This window comes from Bos indicus x Bos taurus, chromosome 23, assembly GCF_003369695.1.
Source record: "Bos indicus x Bos taurus breed Angus x Brahman F1 hybrid chromosome 23, Bos_hybrid_MaternalHap_v2.0, whole genome shotgun sequence".
Taxonomy (NCBI): Eukaryota; Metazoa; Chordata; class Mammalia; order Artiodactyla; family Bovidae; genus Bos; species Bos indicus x Bos taurus.
In genome coordinates, this window is record NC_040098.1 from 19,625,322 (window position 1) to 19,645,055 (window position 19,734).

The 19,734-nt window shown below is 35.1% G+C and overlaps 2 protein-coding genes across 11 annotated transcripts in view; one reads left to right on the plus strand and one right to left on the minus strand.

Moving 5' to 3' along the window:
* SUPT3H (SPT3 homolog, SAGA and STAGA complex component) overlaps positions 1–19,734 on the minus strand; it is a 414,047-nt gene that overhangs the window by 348,132 nt on the left and 46,181 nt on the right. The gene's annotated exons all lie outside the window — the stretch shown is intronic.
* Positions 18,491–19,734, plus strand: part of RUNX2 (runt related transcription factor 2) — a 351,996-nt gene continuing 350,752 nt past the window's right edge. For 4 of the 6 annotated variants that reach the window (XM_027524843.1, XM_027524846.1, XM_027524845.1 and 1 more), the window contains exons 1-2: positions 18,491–18,582; positions 18,786–18,908. In XM_027524843.1, the coding sequence (XP_027380644.1) occupies positions 18,851–18,908 (58 nt within the window). In that variant the 5' untranslated portion in view covers positions 18,491–18,582; positions 18,786–18,850. Of the gene's footprint in view, positions 18,619–18,785; positions 18,909–19,734 lie in introns of those variants that run through there. The other 2 variants (XM_027524844.1, XM_027524842.1) reach the window with 2 other exon arrangements.

Genomic DNA, 19,734 nt, shown 5'->3' on the forward strand with positions numbered 1-19,734 from the left:
ATTTATTTTCCATGTATTCTCTTAGCTGCTGTTTTAAATAAAATTATCCAATAAACATCAACAAAAATACTGCGGTAGGTCTTCTCTCTTTTGAAAGATAAGGATAAGCAAACAACTAAGTTTCCAAAAACTTAATTCATTCAAAGCTGAAAAGTATGAAGAATTATACCAGACTTCAAGTCTATCCAATTCCAAACTCTCTGCATACTACTGATTCTAATGTCAAATCCTAACAGTGGCTAACACTAACTGAGGGCTTATTCTACATCCCTAACCACCCCACAGTATGATATCACAAAACCCCACTGAGAAAGAGGCCATGCTACTCCCAGTTGACAAATGAGGAACTAGAAGGTCAGGAAAGTGAAGTACCCAGCATTCAGTCCCACAGACTTCCCCCAAAAGTCTTATTTAACCTCTACACTGCCAGCAAAAGAGAGAAACGGCAAAGACTGGCCTTCAGAAAATAAAATCTATGAGAGATATCAGAAACGCTTTCTGGTCTAAATTCCACCTAAAACATTATACAGAATTCTAGTTAGCAAAGAAGGTGGATGGATCTGGGTTCCAATCCTAGACCCACTACCTATTGGCTGTATGAGCTGGGTCAATTCTGGGCTTCTGCATCCTCATTTGCAAAACGGAGATAAAATGAGAAGCTTCACAGCTGACAAAGCAATGATATAATGAATGAATGCCACATCTACTACGAGCTAAGCATTATGTTAGGGGGTATTAAACTTAATCTCATTTTAGCCTTACAATAATCTTTCATGATGCATTATCATCACTTTTAATGATTTCAGATAGCAGCTCAGAGGTTATGTGGTTTATCCAAAGTCATAGTTATTAAGTGATAGAAAAAAAATGTAAATGATACCCTTCAGAATTCAAAGATAATACAGCTTTCCTTATATCAATGGTATCACCAAGTAGAACAAAGAGTTCTCAAAATATTACTTGTTCTCTTAGAAGTCAATCTAAACCACAATTAGATTATCAATCTTATGACCTTTCAGCAATCTAATAGTAATTCTGGATATACAGTATTTCACCAGACTCTCTAGACTCTTGAGGATCAGCAAGTATTACTGATAGGCCAATTCCTCTCAACTGCCAAGGAAAATTCACTATGATTCTCTCCCCTTGCCTATTCTTCCATGTAACAAACATCTGCAGTAAAAACAACATGGATAAAACTTTGGTGATACCAGAAACCACAAACTCAAAGAAGGCAGTGAGAGAGGTAGGTGACAATGGCAGCTGCTTTTGCTGCCATTACCAACTCCTAACTGCAAAACTGTGGATTAGTCACTTAGCATTCATGTACTTCCATTTCTTTATCTCTTGTGGTGTTACTATTGAGGACCTACAAGAGCACTGTGGCCCTGTGCTAACTGGCTTACATACATTACCTATTCACATTCTTAAGATTGAGGCCAGGAGGAGAAGGGAACGACAGAGGATGAGATGGTTGAATGGCATCAACAACTTGATGGACATGAGTTTGAGCAAGCTCCGGGAGTTGATGGACAGGGAAGCCTGGCATGCTGCAGCCCGTGGGATCGCAAAGAGTCAGACACGACTGAGCAACTGAACTGAACTGAGAGGAAGTACTCTTAACCCTATCTTATAGATGAAAACAGTGAGGTTGAGGTTTATCAACCTAAATCACACCATCCTAAAGCTGCTGCTTCTACTAAGTCGCTTCAGTCGTGTCCGACTCTGTGCGACCCCATAGACGGCAGCCCACCAGGCTCCCCCGTCCCTGGGATTCTCCAGGCAAGAACACTGGAGTGGGTTGCCATCTCCTTCTCCAATGCATGAAAGTGAAAAGTGAAAGTGAAGTCGCTTGGTCGTGTCAGATTCTTAGTGACCCCATGGACTGCAGCCTACCAGGCTCCTCCATCCATGGGATTTTCCAGGCAAGGGTACTGGAGTGGGGTGCCATTGCCTTCTCCAATCCTAAAGCTACCCTGGTTTAAAAAAATCTAAAGATTCGTTCATAAACATTCTATATAGAGTCTCTTTAGCTGCAGTAGGAACAGGCCTTTTTGCTGTTCAAGCACAGGTACTTTTGCTTTTATTACTGAAAATATAAAAGACAGTCCTACTTTCTATCACCTTCATAACCCCTCTCACTTAAATTATTAATGATACATATAATTTTAAAATTTCAACATCTACTTCCCTGTGTAGCTCGTCACCTAGAGAAGACCCAGCACATCCAGACATCCCATACATACTGAACGAGTGACACAGCACAATTTACTTAACCAGTTCCTTGTATTAGGCACTTTAGAAATATTATCTAATTTAATTTTCACAATATTCATAAAATGATTATGCCCACTGTAGAGATGAAGCAGCAGAAAATTCCAGAGGTTGAATCACAGAGTTGATCATCAGCAGAGCTGGAGCTAGAACACAGTTTTGACAAAGTCCAGATCGGTTAGGTTTCTATAGCCTCATGCGGCTCTCATTCCGAAATTCACTCAACAGTTTTACAAAAAGGTAGGGTTTATGAAAACTTGAAGGATGACCAGGACTTCAGAAAGTGGAGACAAGGAAGCCAATGAAATAAAAGGAAGCACAGACAGCAAGAAACAACTTCAGGATATAATGTTTAGTGCTGTTACCTAGAACAAGCATGTAACCTAACTATATATAAGTATATAAGCGGTCTGTAGTAATAAAAGTTTAAAAGTACTAGAGTGCATAAATTTAGAGACAGAGGAATGAGGTCATAATTCATAAGACCAAAGTAGGGAAGTTCTGAGTCTAAACCAAGTTGGAAAACTGGAAGGAAAAGAAAGGATACAGAAAAACAAGGGATAAGGATTAAAAAAACAGAGTCAAAGACAAAACAGCAAACTGAATGACTGGAAGAATGATGGTGCCAATGAAAAATTTTGTTTTCTACACTTCAACAAAGTACATGTGTAAGTTTCATAATCAGGAAAAACTAAAATTCTTTATTTAATTTTAGTTACTTAAATGAAGGAAAAATGGATTGAAGAGAAGAATTAAAGATGTTTCACAGTTAATTTCCACACATCTGTGACTTGATCTATCTGTAAAATATCAAATCATTTACAAAAACCAGAAACAAATCTTACAAGATATGCCTAACATATCTAAAGAATATTTATTAAAATGTAATCTAATTCTTCGGAGAAGGCAATGGCACCCCACTCCAGTACTCTTGCCTAGAAAATTCCATGGATGGAGGAGCTTGGTAAGCTGCAGTCCATGGGGTCGCTAAGAGTTGGACACAACTGAGCTACTTCACTTTCACTTTTCACTTTCATGCATTGGAGAAGGAGATGGCAACCCACTCCAGTGTTCTTGCCTGGAGAATCCCAGGGACGGGGGAGCCTGGTGGGCTGCCGTCTATGGGGTCACAGAGTTGGACACAACTGAAGCGACTTAGCAGCAGCAGCAGCAATGTAATTCTTAATGACAAATAACTCAAAAGTCCAAAATAATACATAGTAAAACACACACAGCTACTTGGTCTGCTCAAATGAGAAAAATACATGACTGAAGATTAACAGCATACTCATTATTTTATGAACTAAATGATAAATTTTGAAAATCTTATATATTGCAAACTAAACCAATTTATTTCTCAAAACTCCCTACCAAAATGTCAGAATTTATCAAAATTTTTTGAAATCTCCAGTTCTGTATTTAAATTTCCTAACTTTACCTTGATCTCATAACACATCCACATTATAATTATATTTTTAAAGTTACTTACTCAAACTTAAAAATGATGCTTCCAAAATATGGTTCATTTTAATCTTATGGCTTTTGATTATCCCCGGTAAAAAGCCATAAAAACCACAGAAGTTTCCAGTTTTAAAAGCATCAAAATAAGTAAAGATGCTTCATTGAATTATACAAAGTAATGATATTAAACTGGTGACTATTTAAAACAAAAGCAGTAACAGGTTCTAAAACAGGTAGCCCCTGAAATAAAAGAAACCTTAAAATAATTGAAGATCCCAAACACCAAAAAAAAAAGGTGTTAAATATACAAACTAGAAAAATAATACTTCAACCATATGAAAATGCTATAACACCTACAAGAAGGAATACTATGTAGCAACTAAAATGGTATTACAGAGATTTCTTATATTTAGAAAACATACCACAATGTTAACTTAAAAATTAAATTAAAGCATCACATATATATATACATACGTATGTATCAAATACATACAAAAAGAAAAAAGACTGATTTAAAATTTTATCTCTAGGAAAAAGAATTACAAGTGCCTATGTTCTTCATATTATGCAACATTCTGCCATTTTTCTAAATTAATATAAACATGATTTACAACAAAGCCTACCAATGGCAAATTTTAGTGAATGCAGCCCTTCAGCCAACAAACAGGCACTGAAAATGAAATAGATTCTCAGCCATCTTATACAGAAACTGTTATCAAGAATAGTATATTTTAAAAGTAAAAAGGGACAACCAAAAACTTAATACTGTAGGCTTCAATTAGTTTTCCCAATGGTTGATCATAATCTAGTTTTATGATTCCCTTTCTATACACGTCTTGTAAAAACTAAGAAACATACCCATGATTTGAATCCAATTTCAGTTTGAACTGCACATCACAACATAAAAAGTAAAGATAAATGTATGATACTCTGTAATATGCCAAATATTTTATCTGCCAAGTTATTTAAATGATCCTTACAATCTTAGGATGAGTGTTAGTTCAATTTTAAAGAACACTGTGGTTCACAACCACAAGGCTGGCCACAATCAAAGAAAAGAAAGGAAAAGAACAACATTCACTGGATCATGCAGAAAGCAACAGAATTCCAGAAAAACATCTACTTCTGCTAAAACCTAAGACCGTGTGGATCACAACATACTGTGGAAAATTCTTAGAGACAGGAGTACCAGACCACCTGACCGGTCTCTTGGGGAAACCTGCATGCAGGTAAAGAAGCAACACTTAGAACTGGACATGGAACAAATGACTGGCTGAAAATTGGGAAAGAACTACAACAACGCTGTATACGGTCACCTTGTTTATTTCACTTAAATTCAGAGTACATCCTGTAAAATGCTGGGCTGGATGAATCACAAGCTGGAATGAAGATTGCCGAGGGAAACATCAACAACCTCAGACATGCAGATGATACCACTCTAATGGCAGAAAGTGAAGAGGAACTAAACAGCCTCTTGATGTGGGTGAAAGATGAGAGTGAAACGCTGACTTAAAACTCAACATTCAAAAAGCTAAGATCATGGCATCCAGTCCCATCACTTCATGTCAAATAGAAGGGGAAAAAGTGGAAGCAATGACAGATTTTTTTTTTTTCTTGGGCTCCAAAATCAGTGCAGACAGTGACTACAGCCATGAAATTAAGATGCTTGTTCCCTGGAAGGAAAGCTATGACAAAACTAGATAACATATTAAAAAGCAGAGACATCACTTTGCAAACAAAAGTCCATATACTCAAAACTATGTTTTTTCAGTAGTCAGGTACAGATGTGAGAGTCGGACCATAAAGAAGGCTGACTGCTAAAGAACTGATGCTTTTGAACTGTGCTGCTGGAGAAGACTTTTAAGAGGCCCTTGGACTGCAAGATCAAATCAGTCAATACTAAAGGAAATCAACCCTGGATATTCATTGAAGGACTGATGTTGAAGCTGCATCTCCAATATTTGGACTACCTAATGCAAAGAGCTGATTCATTGGAAAGACCCTGATGCTGGGAAAGACTGAAGGCAAAAGGAGAAGCGAGTGGTACAGGATGAGATGGTTAGGCAGTATCACCAACTCAATGGACACGACTCTGAGCAAACTCCAGGAGTTAGTGAAGGACAGCCGAGCCTGGCGTGCTACAGTCAACAGGGATGCAAAGAGTCAGACACAACTTCACAACTGAACAACAAAAACAAATCAGAAAAAGCACTCTTCATTTCTTCTACAGTGGTGGCTTCTTGTTACCTTATTCTCTTCCTTAAATTTTTTTATATAAAAGCATGCCCTCAGTCACCTGCAAAGAATTCTCATCTTAGACTACTATCAATTCCTTGAAAGACATAGGTTACCAAAACTTACACAATGAAAAATAGATCATCTGAATAGGACAATATCTATTTTAAAAATTGAATGAGTAATTAATAATTTTCCAAAACAGAAAGAGCCAGACCCACATGGTTGCACTGGTGAATTCTAGCAAATTTAAGGAAGAAATTACCTGCAATTCTCTACAATCTGATCCAGAGGGAATACTTCCTAACTCATTCTATGAGATCACCATTCTCTATTACCAAAGACATTATAAGTAAGGAAAAATACATAACAACATCTTCCGTGAATATAAATGAAAAAAAAAAAAAACCTCCATAAAATTCAATAATGTATAAAAAGAAGTATTCACCACAACCAAATGGGAATTATTTGAGAATCAACATATCTAATCCATCATACCAAAAGACTAAAGACCATATGCTCCTATAGATAGATAAAATTTCACAAAATTCAACACCTTATTAATGATAAAAATTCTCAGCAAATTAAAGTTCTTCAACTTGATAACAAATATATGCAAAATATTCCACAGCTAATGTCATACTTGATGGTGAGAAACTAAGCTTTCCTCCCTAAGATCAGCAACAAGGCAATGATATTACCTTTCATCACTCCTATTCAGCATCACATGAGAAGTTCTAGCTAATGCAATAAACCAAGGAAAGAACATGAAGGTATAGAATGTTCAATTACAGCATTATTCACGATGACCTAAAGGTAGAGATAATTCAAGTGTCCATCAACAAATGAATGTATAAACAAAATGTGGTATATACAAAAAACTCTTAAAAGTCAATTTAAAAATTTTTAATTTAAAATTGGGGAAAGATCTGAACAGATACCTCCCTAAGAGATATAAATGGCAAATAAACACATGAAAAGTTGCTTAACACCATTTGCCATTAAGGAATTACAAATTAAAACAGTGATGAGGTATCACTACACACCTAGCAGAGGAGCTAAAATCTACAACACTGCGAACAGCAACAGCTGACAAGCAGGGAGCAACGGAAGCTACTACCTTTACTACTATGAATACAAAGTGATACAGCCACTCTGGATGACCATTTGTCAGTTTCCTACAAAGTTAAACATGATCCAGCAGACAATCTAGAAACTGCGTTCCTAAGTATTTACTCCAATGATTTGAAACTTACATCCATAAAAACCCAGCACTCACATTTATAGCAGCTTTATTCGTAACTGCCAGAAACTGGAAGGAGCCAACATTTCCTTCAGTACGTAAATTGATAAACTGTGGTATGTCCATACAATGAAATATTTTTCAGAAGTAAAAAGAAGTCAGCTTTTAAGTCACAAAAAAACCACAGAAGAAGCTAAAATGAACACTGCTAATTCAGCCTGAAAAGGCTTAATTTTGTATGATTCCAACTTTATGACATTCTGAAAAAGCCCTATAGAGAGAATAAAACACCAGTTGCTAAAATAGTTAAGACGTTAAATTTTGTTATGCATATTTAACCAAAATTTTGTGGCAATTTCTAGAAAAAATATTCTGTACCATACTATAATAATGGATACATAACATGAGACATTGGATCAAGCCTCAGAACTGCACAATATAAAGAGTGATGCCTAATATAAACTACTGACTTCAGGAGATAACGTATCAACACCGGTTCATCAACTGTAACAAACACAAGGCCCCGTGAAACTCCAATACTTTGGCCACCAGATGCAAAGAGCTGACTCATCTGAAAAGACCCTGATGCTGGGAAAGATTGAGGGCAGGAGGAGAAGGGGATGACAGAGGACGAGATGGTTGGATGGCATCATTGACACAATGGACATGGGTTTGGGTGGACTCCGGGAGTTGGTGATGGACAGGGAGGCCTGGCATGCCGCAATTCATGGGGTCGCAAAGAGTCGGACACGACTGAGCGACTGAACTGAACTGAATATTAGCAATGGAAATTGAGGGCTGATGGAAGCATATTAGGAACTCTATACCTTCTGCTCAAATTTCAGTAAAAATAAAAATGGCTCTAAAAAATAAAACCTATCAAGTTTTTAAGTGGTTCTTTCTCACATTTCCAGTGTTAAGCTTTATAAAGATTTCATGCAGTAAATACAGATCAATGCTGTCATATATACCAATTACATGGAATAATCTCTATGCTCTTCCAGAAACATGCAACCTTTAGGAGTTCTAATATTTTAAAAAATATTAGTTGATAGCTAAAAGGACAAGAACTCCAGAAATTTAAAATTGTACAAAGAGAAAGCAAAACATAATAAATAAATCTGTATATGATCATTAAATTTTAGGTCAGGTTTTATTCCTCAAAAGTTAATCTTCCTATTAATGAACATTATAACTTTAAATGCCAAAACTGTTACGAATTTTGGATAAAAATCTTCTCTAAATAATTCTTTAACTTTTAAAACAAAGTAAGGTTAATAAACTGTTCCTCCTGTTTAACTACTTTCAAAACAATGACACCTTTTAAAAACTATTAAAGTAGATAAGGGAGTTTGAATCCATTTAAATGACCTTGGAGGATGCTTTTTGAGGCTTCTGTTTACCTCCCAGACAGGCTAGTCTCATGACTTGCCATGATTTATGTGTCTGTCTTTTAATTAAATATTGGGGAAAAGGGAGTAGTGTAAAAACAATCATGTTAGAACTTTATAATAAATGAGGATAAATAGGCAAAGACCAAGAGCTTACAGAGCAGAAAAAAGGGAGGGAGACTGCTCCTTTACAATAAAATTTTATGAGATTTATATAGTACTAATTTTTCAACTGTCTGATCCTTAGTTAGGTATGTAATAACTGGAATTGCTTAAAATAATCGTGGCTAAAATAAGGTGTTTAAGAATATGAACTGTAAACTTTTCCTTAAAACTATATCATCTTGGGACTTCCTTGGTGGTCCAGTGGCTAAGACTCCACGCTCCCAGTGCAAGGGGGCAAGGTTGGATCCCTGGCCAGGGAACTAGATCCCACATGCCACAACTAAGACCTGGGGCATCCAAATAAATAAACAAAAATAAATACTTAAAAAAAAAAAAAGACACTCATTTTATATATACTTCATTTATTTTAAAGTATTAACACATATTTTAAGTATTTATATACTAAGTATTAACACATGTATTTTAAAGTATTAATACACTATTAATTTGATACACTATCAAGTTCAGATCAAAATATGGGTTCAACTGGTCTTTACCAATGAAAAACAAATAATGGGTCCTTTTCCTGCTCATTTGTTGTAATCATCATCATCACCCAATAGTCAGTCTAGCTAATGTAGATGAATCCTCAGAAAACTAGTTTACTTTGGACATTATATACAGTGATGGGTAAAATGAATGTTTTAGAGATTAAGTAATATCAAAATTAATTATTCCTTTACTCATATTTAAATTCAAATATAAATGAAAAAGAAAAAATAGTTCATAATCTCTAACAAGATTTTTTAAATATTTTATGCTTGGGCATTAAATCCAGAACAATCTGAAAAGAAAATAAATCTGTGGATAAAAGTCACAGGAATATTATCATTACTTTTAAAGGCATTTTACATAGTTTAGAAGCATCCAATTAATAAACAATGACATAGTAACAACATGTTTATTTTAAGGCTCAAAAACCTCTAGTTTATTGGTCTAGACTTGAGTTACTGCCAACTGCCAAGTCACTTCAGTCATGTCAGATTCTGTGTGACCCCACAGATGGCAGCCCACCAGGCTCCCCCGTCCCTGGGATTCTCCAGGCAAGAACACTGGAGTAGATTGCTATTTCCTTCTCCAATGCATGAAAGTGAAAAGCAAAAGTGAAGTCGCTCAGTCATATCCAACTCCTAGCGATCCCATGGACCGCAGCCCACCAGGCTCCTCCATCCATGGGGTTCTCCAGGCAAGAGTACTGGAGTGGGGTGCCATTGCCTTCTGCAGACTTGAGTTACTATAATACAAAAGTGTAATTTTTTAGTTGGCTATTTTCAAATTTAACTTATCTGAAGAGTATATCATGCAAAATGCTAGGCTGGATGAAGCACAAACTGGAATCAAGATTGCAGGGAGAAATATCAATAACCTCAGATATGCAGATAACACCACCCTTATGGCAGAAAGCGAAGAAGAACTAAAGAGCCTCTTGATGAAGGTGAAACAGGAGAGTGAAAAAGTTGTCTTAAAGCTCAACATTCAGAAAACGAAGATCATGGCATCCGGTCCCATCACTTCATGGCAAACAGATGAGGAAATAATTGAAAGAGAGAAAGACTTTATTTTGGGGGGCTCCAAAATCACTGCAGATGGTGACTGCAGCCATGAAATGAAAAGACACTTGCTCCTTGGAAGAAAAGCTATGACAAACCTAGACCGTATATTAAAAAGCAGAGACATTACCAACAAAAGTCCATCTAATCAAAGCTATGATTTTTCCAATAATCATGTATGGATGTGAGAGTTGGACTATAAAGAAAGCTGAGCGCTGAAGAACTGATGCTTTTGAACTGTGGTACTGGAGAAAACTCTTGAGTCCCTTGGACAGCAAAGAGATCCAACCAGTCAATCCTAAAGGAAATCAGTCCTGAAAATTCATTGGAAGGACTGATGCTGACACTGAAACTCCAATATTTTGGCCACCTGATGCGAAGAACTGACTCAGTGGAAAAGACCCTGATGCTGGGAAAGACTGAAGGTGGGAGGAAAAGGAGACGACAGAGGATGAGATGGCTGGATGACATCACTGACTCGATGGACATGAGTCTGAGTAAGCTCCAGAAGTTTGTGATGGACAGGGAAGTCTGGCGTGCTGCGGTCCTTGGATTGCAGAGAGTCAGATATGACTAAACTACTGAACTGAACTGATTTTCAAAAATAATTTACCATTTCCAATTTACATTTGCCACATATAAATTTGTGAAAATTATTTAATATGAACAGAATTCCAAAGTAAAAACAAAACTATAAACTAAAACCTAAAATTGCTATATATACCCCAAGCTATCCATATTCATTAAAAAAAAAAAACTTACTATTATACAAATAAATTAATTTTCCCCATCTATCTGATTTCAATTTGAAATCAAATCCCCATATACTTTTCCTATAAAATGTTTCACCTTTCAGAAGTTATTGTTTAAGATGAAAAAGAGTAAATTTGTGCTCAGTTGTGTCTGACTCTTTGCAACTCTTTGGACTGTAGCCCACTAGACTCCTTTATCCATGGGATTTTTCAGGCAAGAATACTGGAGTGGGTTGCCATTTTCTCCTCCAGAGGCTCTTCCCAAACCAGGGAGCAAACTCGAGTCTCTTGCATTGGCAGGCAGATTTTTTACCCACTGAGCCATCCGGGAAGCCTAAAATAAACAGCAAAAAAAAAAAAAAAAAGTCCTTCACCTGGACTCACCAATTGTTAACATTTTGCCACATCTGTTTTCTGTATGAATTTGATTAAGTATAGTACTGACTTCATGAAAATAACTCATCACGTACCTTGTTAAGAGTAAAGATATTTTCCTTTGAATGTGCACAGCATGATCATGCTTAATTAACATTCCATGGTATCATCAATATCAAGTCACATTCCAGTTTCCTCAAATATCCTAAATATGACTTACAAAGCTTTTTTTAAAATCTAGCATCCAATCAAGGTTCACATACATGACCAGTTTCTGAGTGACAAGGACCAAATTTTTCTTTAAATAGTCTTTTGGGGTATACTATCTTCTCTCTTCTTTCCAAAAACTTGTTCTCTAGAAAAGCTGTAGGAACACAACTTCCCCAGACCTTTCCTGCCAGAACCATTAGAAATGAAAAGGTATTGGGATAATGATGGGAAGGAAACTGAATTTCCAATTATCTCAGTAGATTCTGTTTTCACTATGAAAATATTTAGAATGAAACCACAGTCTTATCATAGTTGATTATATTTTTTATAAATATATACGTAGCCAACATCCACTGATCAAGTGAAAAGTCTTGTCACCAAGACATGCCAGGACTTAAGAAATTACGTTTTAATACCACTATCAGGAATAATAGGAAATCATGAATAACTAACTATCCAAATACTGTATCATCTTATAAAAAGAAGCAATATTTTATAAAAGCCTAAAACATGCTCTTTACCGGTCACTGAAAAAGCCAGTTTTAGAAGACAAAACATGCTTTTTTAAAAAACATATGGTGAATTTTTAGAGTTCACCAAGTTAAATAAAGTTTTAATCATCCCATAAAAAGACTGAATAGCTTGCATATTATGCCTATGCACTAAGAAACTGACTTCTTTGGCAATTTGTTTCAAAGTTTGCAAGCTTTTATTTAAGCACAGAACTTGTATTTTGAACAATGCTTTATTATACCAATATTATAGAAATACGTACTCCTGAATAGCACGGACCACAAGTTTTTTCTTATTATGAATACAAGTCAAGTTTATAAATATTTTCAAATTCTTTCATAATTTATTTAATCTTAAAGTACAAATTGAAGCAATTTTTGACTATAAACTGACTGGGAAATTGAGATTTCCAAGGGGAATACCATCAAATTTATAAAAACAAAAAGATCAGTATTCTAGTGATTCATTTTCAATATATTCTCTGCATTGTTAATTATGGCTGAACTCAAAGTATTTTCCAGTGTAAATTATACACAAGACTTAACAAATAGAGAGACCTAAATCTGCAACTCCCTTTACAGAAACCAATGAAAAATCTATACACAGCGATAAAATTGGCATACAAATAAAAGAACTGTCAAGACATGTATCCCTAAAAATAAGCCTACAATAACTATTTTAAAGGCTGTGTGTGGTCTCACCCATATACTTTGGCAAGATGCACTTTCTCCAACCACAGCTAGATTCATCCGAATGCAGTGGCACTGGAGAGCCTCTGTCTCACCTGTCAAAGCTGAAGAACGTGGTTCCAAAGACCACCATGAGTCCATGGAGAAAAGCCACAGCGCTACAGCTGTTATTGATAAGCAGTCTCTACAGGAGAAAACACTTCAAACAATTAAGCAACCCATCCTTAACAAAGATACAGACAGACAGACAATATACTAACGTTTAAATGGTGAGATGACAAATACCATGGCAGGTCTGAAACAGCAGCATTTACGTAACTGGGAATACTAAGAATCTTTCAAAACTAACACTAACTTCATAGTCTCTTCTGTTCTTTATCTCACACAATCTCTATACATTATTTACCAATTTGAAACCTCTCTCATCTTCCCTTATTTAAATATTTGAAAATCTCCCTTATAAAATCTCAAAATTCACCTAAATTACTAATGTACTAAATTCATCCAGATTACTAAAGTCTGACAGTTAAGAGCATAAGAAATTAAGACTTAAAACAGAAACTCTAAGGATATTAAAACCTGTTTTTCTTTTACAGAAGATATCTTCGTATCTTTTTCAATGACATTATAGAAGCAGTTTTTCTGCTTCAGACTAACCTCCCTTTAGTAAAGCATATAGACTGGCCAGGTAAGCTATAGGTAGGTTACGATAAATAAATAGCAAGAAAAACAATTACTTTGGAAAGAAAACTGCCTCCAATGAACACTTAGAATCCCATGTCAAATCTGGCAATAAAAACCAACTTAAAATGCAAAGAAATATACCTTGCTGGGTAAAGAGTTTATACAAATATGATGAACATCTCATAATTTACTTTTCTTACTAGATGACGATGTTCTCGAACCTTGTATAATACTGCAACGATTCAATCAAAAAAGAAAAAAAGGTGCCCTTTTGTGCCTTTTCCAGGAAAGTGAATATCCAAAAAGTTCACATTATAGGAGGGTTTCACCTACAAGCAAGACCCATAGCACAAAGGCTCCAATGTGCTATGATGCCCCAGTTTCATTTACTACATTCTCTAAGTACAAAGGTTCCAAAAAGATTAGTTTCACTTTTCCCTAGATATATTTAGTACGTTAACTAGTATCGCAGGGATATTATTTTTCTTTGGTTTTGTCAGTAGCATGTTTGATATAAATTTTATTAAGTGGTAGTATATGTAACATTGCATTGTGGGTAGGAGTTTCCTGCTTTACCCTAGCCACATCCTCAGCTGTCATATGAGCATGTTTCCCATATTTTCTGCAAGTTCTCGCCTTTTTTTCTCCTTAGAAAAGTGACAGCAATAGAAGATGAATTGTTTTAATAATTATAAGAAACATGATTTATACAGTAACATTAAACAAGTATGGATCACTATGTACTTTGAAAAACTGTCCAAGGGAGAAAAAAGTAATCCTCACAATTAAAGTCCTAAATTCGTGTGAAATAATGTTAAAGTAAATTAACACTGAGGAAGGACTTAAAATTGTTAAAAGAAAGAAAATCTCTGTAATCAGATGCCAATACCACCTAACAAATGAGGTGTACTATATCAAGCTATAACGATAATTCGCCTTGAATGTTAGAAGCTGCAGACCTCCTACATATTCATTAGTGAAGATTAATGTCAATATCGCCTACAAGGACCTTAAGAATCTACTCTGAGATTTTACAGAAATGTCAAAACAGAGAAAGAGAAACCAAAAAAGCCTGGAGGAGAAAGGGAAGAAAGTGGGAGGAGTGGAAAGGGAAAGAGAAGGGGAGAGAGAGAGAGAGACAGAAGTTAACTACTTTCTCTTTTGGCATCCAATTTCCACATCATCTCAAGGTCAGCCAGAAAGCTGCTTATACCAACCAAATGAAGTTGTTCAAACAATCATGGATATGGCAGTGTTTTGGGTTTTCACAAAACTGAAAGACACTGCAGAGGAAAACAAACAGTACTCCCATTACAAAAAAATATCACATTTTATACAATACATATATATACACACACCACATAAATGTTTTAAAGTACCACAAAATAATACCTTGCACATACATACAACTGCACATATGTGTGCAGTTAACATGGATATATATTCCATTAAAATAAGTAGAATTAAATCTCTCATAATCATAATTTAAAATATTAATAAAATTATATGTATTTTACTAATATAAACATTTTTCAAAGCATCAATATAAGATCCAATAAATTCTATATATGTCTCAATAGCTATACATTAAATCCAAAAAAAACTGTCCAAAAAATTGCCACATACCACGCTGAAACAATAAGAAAATTCCCTGCTAAAACCTCGTAATCAATGAGAACATTTTAAGCCAAAATAGGATTTCTACAATTTATACAACTCCTACATCAAACCTATTTTGCTGCTTCTACTGTTCTCAACTAAAAGAAAAAATAGAGTAGCAACAAAGAGAAGTTTAAAACAATTTAAAAAAAACATAGAAATGGGCACAAGACTGATAGTGATAAAATGATTGTATTATAAAAGGATCATTAATTCAGAAAATTTTTAAAATGATTCAAAAGGTAACAATGAAGCTATATGTAGTATTTAAAACATTACAGTGTTATATCATCTAACAATATACAATATAAAAAGTTCAACCAATGTTGACAAACTTATTAAATATAAGGTAATGGGAAGCAAAATTACTTTTGTGAAACTGTTTTCAAGTTCAAAGCTATAATTTCCATGGCATTATAATACATAATTTATACAGCAGAGTTAAATTCATTACTTACTTCAACATAACAAATACTCATATATCCCCCGAAAAAATGAAGTTTTGAGGGTCTTTAAAAACCAGACAACAACAAAAAAAACCCTGTGGCTTTCACTTCTGATGCGAAGCATAATCAAGGGCTTTATCTGCAATGACTCTGCTGAGTCAGTCCCTCTTCATCATATGTGGTAAGCTATTTCTAATGAAACAAACTGTCAATTATCAAATGTGTACCCGTTATCACTATTGTTTTTAAATTTTTACCCCAAAGTAATAGTTACTCCAAAGAGGATAGATTTTCAATTTAGAAAAAGAAAAAAAATATATGTATGTGTTTTTGTGTATGCAGATAATGAATATGCAAACTTTAAAGCTCATGACCTCATATGTTCTCCAGTCAGAATGAGATGGGCCTCACCCAGAGCAGAAAGGTCATAGTCAACAATATCTACTAAGCTATTAAGCAGTAAGAGTGCTTTACTCTGACCTAAAAATTATGTGCAGAAGGGTTACCTGCAAAAGAGAACAAGCAGTTAAGAGACACATAGATGTTAGAAATTATTCAAATACATACACAGTTAATTTAGAGGATCATAGTACACTTAATTAAAAAAAATATTTTAAGGGAGAAAACATTTAGCAAAAAGTTGGGGTTACAAGATGTCACGGAATCATAACTGGAAAAAATCTGAAAAGAAAAAAAGTTTATACTTATCAGACTACTACATTTTTCTCAATTGCCTAATTCTGTGCTATTGCATGAGCATATGGAATTATGCTTGAAAATTCCACAAATTATATGGACAAAGTTGTCCTTTAACTTACTTTAGATATTAATTATAGCTACGGATCCCACTGCACGCCTTATTTAAGAAAGAGAATCAATGAATGACTTTTCTCTTTTTGCACGAATAACTGCACGATAAATGAAATCTTTTAGTTTTCAATGTAAAATCTGTTTACATACATGATGAGGCACGACAAATCTGTATTTTGAATAAAACACTAAAATGTATTTCTTTTATCACTAAAAGTTTATTATGGAAAAGTTCTAGACATTTGAATAATAAAGAATTAAAGCCATTTCAATGTCCTCCCAGTGTATTTTGGGGAAATTATTTTTTTCTAAGAAGCTTACGAACATATTAGTACATTTATCTTTACCGAATATAAACCAAAAGCAGATATTGAAGTAGGCTAGGATGACCACACGAAGGGACATTTTGGCTCTAATATCTTCCTTACTATTTCCCAGCCCTACCCCATTATATACCCTGAATAATGTTGTGTAATTCACTGTCTCCGCCCACCCTCCCAGTCATTTACTTCATGCCACTCCTGGTTACTATCACACCAGGAAGAAGTCTAACATGCAAATTCAGAGTGGCGTGGATAACTGGCCAAAAAATGCCTAGAAATTGGTCTGTTCAGCTTGATAATTTTTGTTGAAAAATACCCCATCGCTCTCAACTGATGAAAACAGGAAGCTCTATTCATAAATATGAAATTCTCTGCCTATGATATATAATCATCCTAATAAGAAAATGAGTTCTATACATACATGTCCAAAGGGGCAAAAAAGGAGATAGTTTCCCAAAGATGTTTCCAATTTTCTTCTGAATCAGAATTAGCAAATCGAGACGACTCACATACTCTGTGTGCATTATTCCTTACTACACACAGCATTTTGTAATTTATTTCAAAGCTTCTATTATAAACAAAAAATACAACTTCTGTTAACCCACTCCATTCTGAGCTCAGAAAAATCAATAACATTTAACAATCTACGTTACAACATAAGAATTTTACTTTATATTTGTATAAGATTTGCTATCAAAGGCTCTGTTAAAACTAATATCCAAAGAAACTATTTAAAGGATTATACAAAATGAGTATATTTCCTTGAAAAATAAAAAATTATTACAGGCATAAAGAAAACTAAGATCCATCCAATAAACTATGCTATAATTCTTGCTATTCATTTTTATAAGATACTCAAACTAGCCATGAGATAAAGGTAAATGTAATACAAAATGTACTAATTATATTTCATCTTTATTGTAGGAGCCGGCATCCAGTATTGATCATACATAAACTAGACAGACATGATTTAATATTTGTAAAGGAATTCCCAGACTAACACTTTCATGACAGCCAATTTACAGTCAAGCCCAGCAAGCAGTTTGCAACCAGACCTTAAAAAAGGTAAACTTTTTTACAATGAGTTACAGATTCACGAGTTTAAGAAGACAAGAAAAAGAAAAACAGGACTCCAATCACCCAGCAAATATGAAGCAGACCCCAGAATGTGATACAGTCCAAAGATGTAAATTACTGTAAATCATCACTGTTGTTCAGGACTTCACACACCGCCTCTTGAGCCAATTTTGCTCACTTCTCCACAGACACAATAATGAACTAAATAAAAGGAGGAGGCACCAAAAATATAGGGGTGGGGGATAGAAAAGAAAGCCCCCAACTGCAGAGCTCTGCTCCACAGACGCTTAACCTTACAGGAGTTTGGGCTCCTTCAGCATTTGTATTCTATCCAAATCCTCATGAGTCACAAAAATTAAAAAGCTATATCCTTCTGGATGCCAGGAAGGGCCTTACCACAAGCCTTTTGTCAGAGGGAGAGAGAGAAAGAAAGAGAGAGCATGAGCAAGGGGGGGAAGCCACAGTGGTAGGCAGTCCCACTTGACTGTGAGTACTGTGAGGTCACAAACCACATGATTCTGTCTCTCCAGTAATAGTGCTTGCAAAAAAAAGGAGTTTGAAAGCTTTTGCTTTTTTGGATTGTGTGAATGCTTCATTCGCCTCACAAACAACCACAGAACCACAAGTGCGGTGCAAACTTTCTCCAGGAGGACAGCAAGAAGTCTCTGGTTTTTAAATGGTTAATCTCCGCAGGTCCCTACCAGCCACCGAGACCAACAGAGTCAGTGAGTGCTCTCTAAACCACAGTCTATGCAGTAATAGTAGGTCCTTCCAATATTTGCTCATTCTCTTTTTTGTTTTGTTTCCTTGCTTTTCCCATGCTACCAGCTACATAATTTCTTGACAGAAAAAAAATAAATATCAAGTCTATGTACTGCAGGCATACTGTAAAACTAAAACAAGGTTTGGGTATGGTTTGTGTTTTCAGTTTAAGGCTGCAAGCAGAATTTACAACAGAGGGTACAAGTTCTATCTGAAAAAAAAGGAGGGACTATGGCATCAAACAGCCTCTTCAGCACAGTGACACCATGTCAGCAAAACTTCTTTTGGGGTAAGTGTTATCATATTTTAAAATCCTATCAGAGATGAACCTGTTAAACAGAAAGGTATGTTGCTCGGATAAACTTGCTAGCTTCGCCGGCTAACATTATATGAAAGGTCATAATGATGCTGTTTTGTTGCACTGAAAGCTGAAAAATGAAATTGCAGTACAAATGTGCTTCTGGCATCTGTAACTTATCTACTTCTCGGGCTAATGACTTGAAATAGAAAAAATTAAATTATCTCACATTAGTCTAAATGTTTTCTAGGGTTATAGAAATGAGGTAGCCGAAACAGTAAAGCAAAGTTTAATATTCTCATTAACCCTCACTGAAATAAAATTAGACACTAAATTAGTCAAAGTATTGTGAAAAGTATTCATTCCGGCAGCTCCCAATATTTGAGCAAACTTTAAAAAGGAAGCAATTTTACAAAATAACAGACCACAGAAGTATCTTGACATTATACTCAAGCATGCAAAACAGAGAAAGAAACCTGCAGTATAACTAACATTTTAACCAGCTCAACTAAAAGATATCTATTTATAATTTTAAACTGCATCATAAGCTATCTGCACAAGCTTGTTTCTAAACAATTTTACAGAACTAAAGCATATATTCAACAGAAAAAAATTATGATAAGTATTTAACAGCCATTTTTAAAAACTCTTTATAGTTGCCCAGGAATCCAAGATATTAAAAAGCTCACAGAAGTCTTCAAAAACTTACAAGCAATCATAACTTTCTATACAATTTTCATTTACATCTATACACTATTACCCACATGTAGAACTTGTTATAAACACACAACAAACATCAAAACGTCTAGGATTCTTT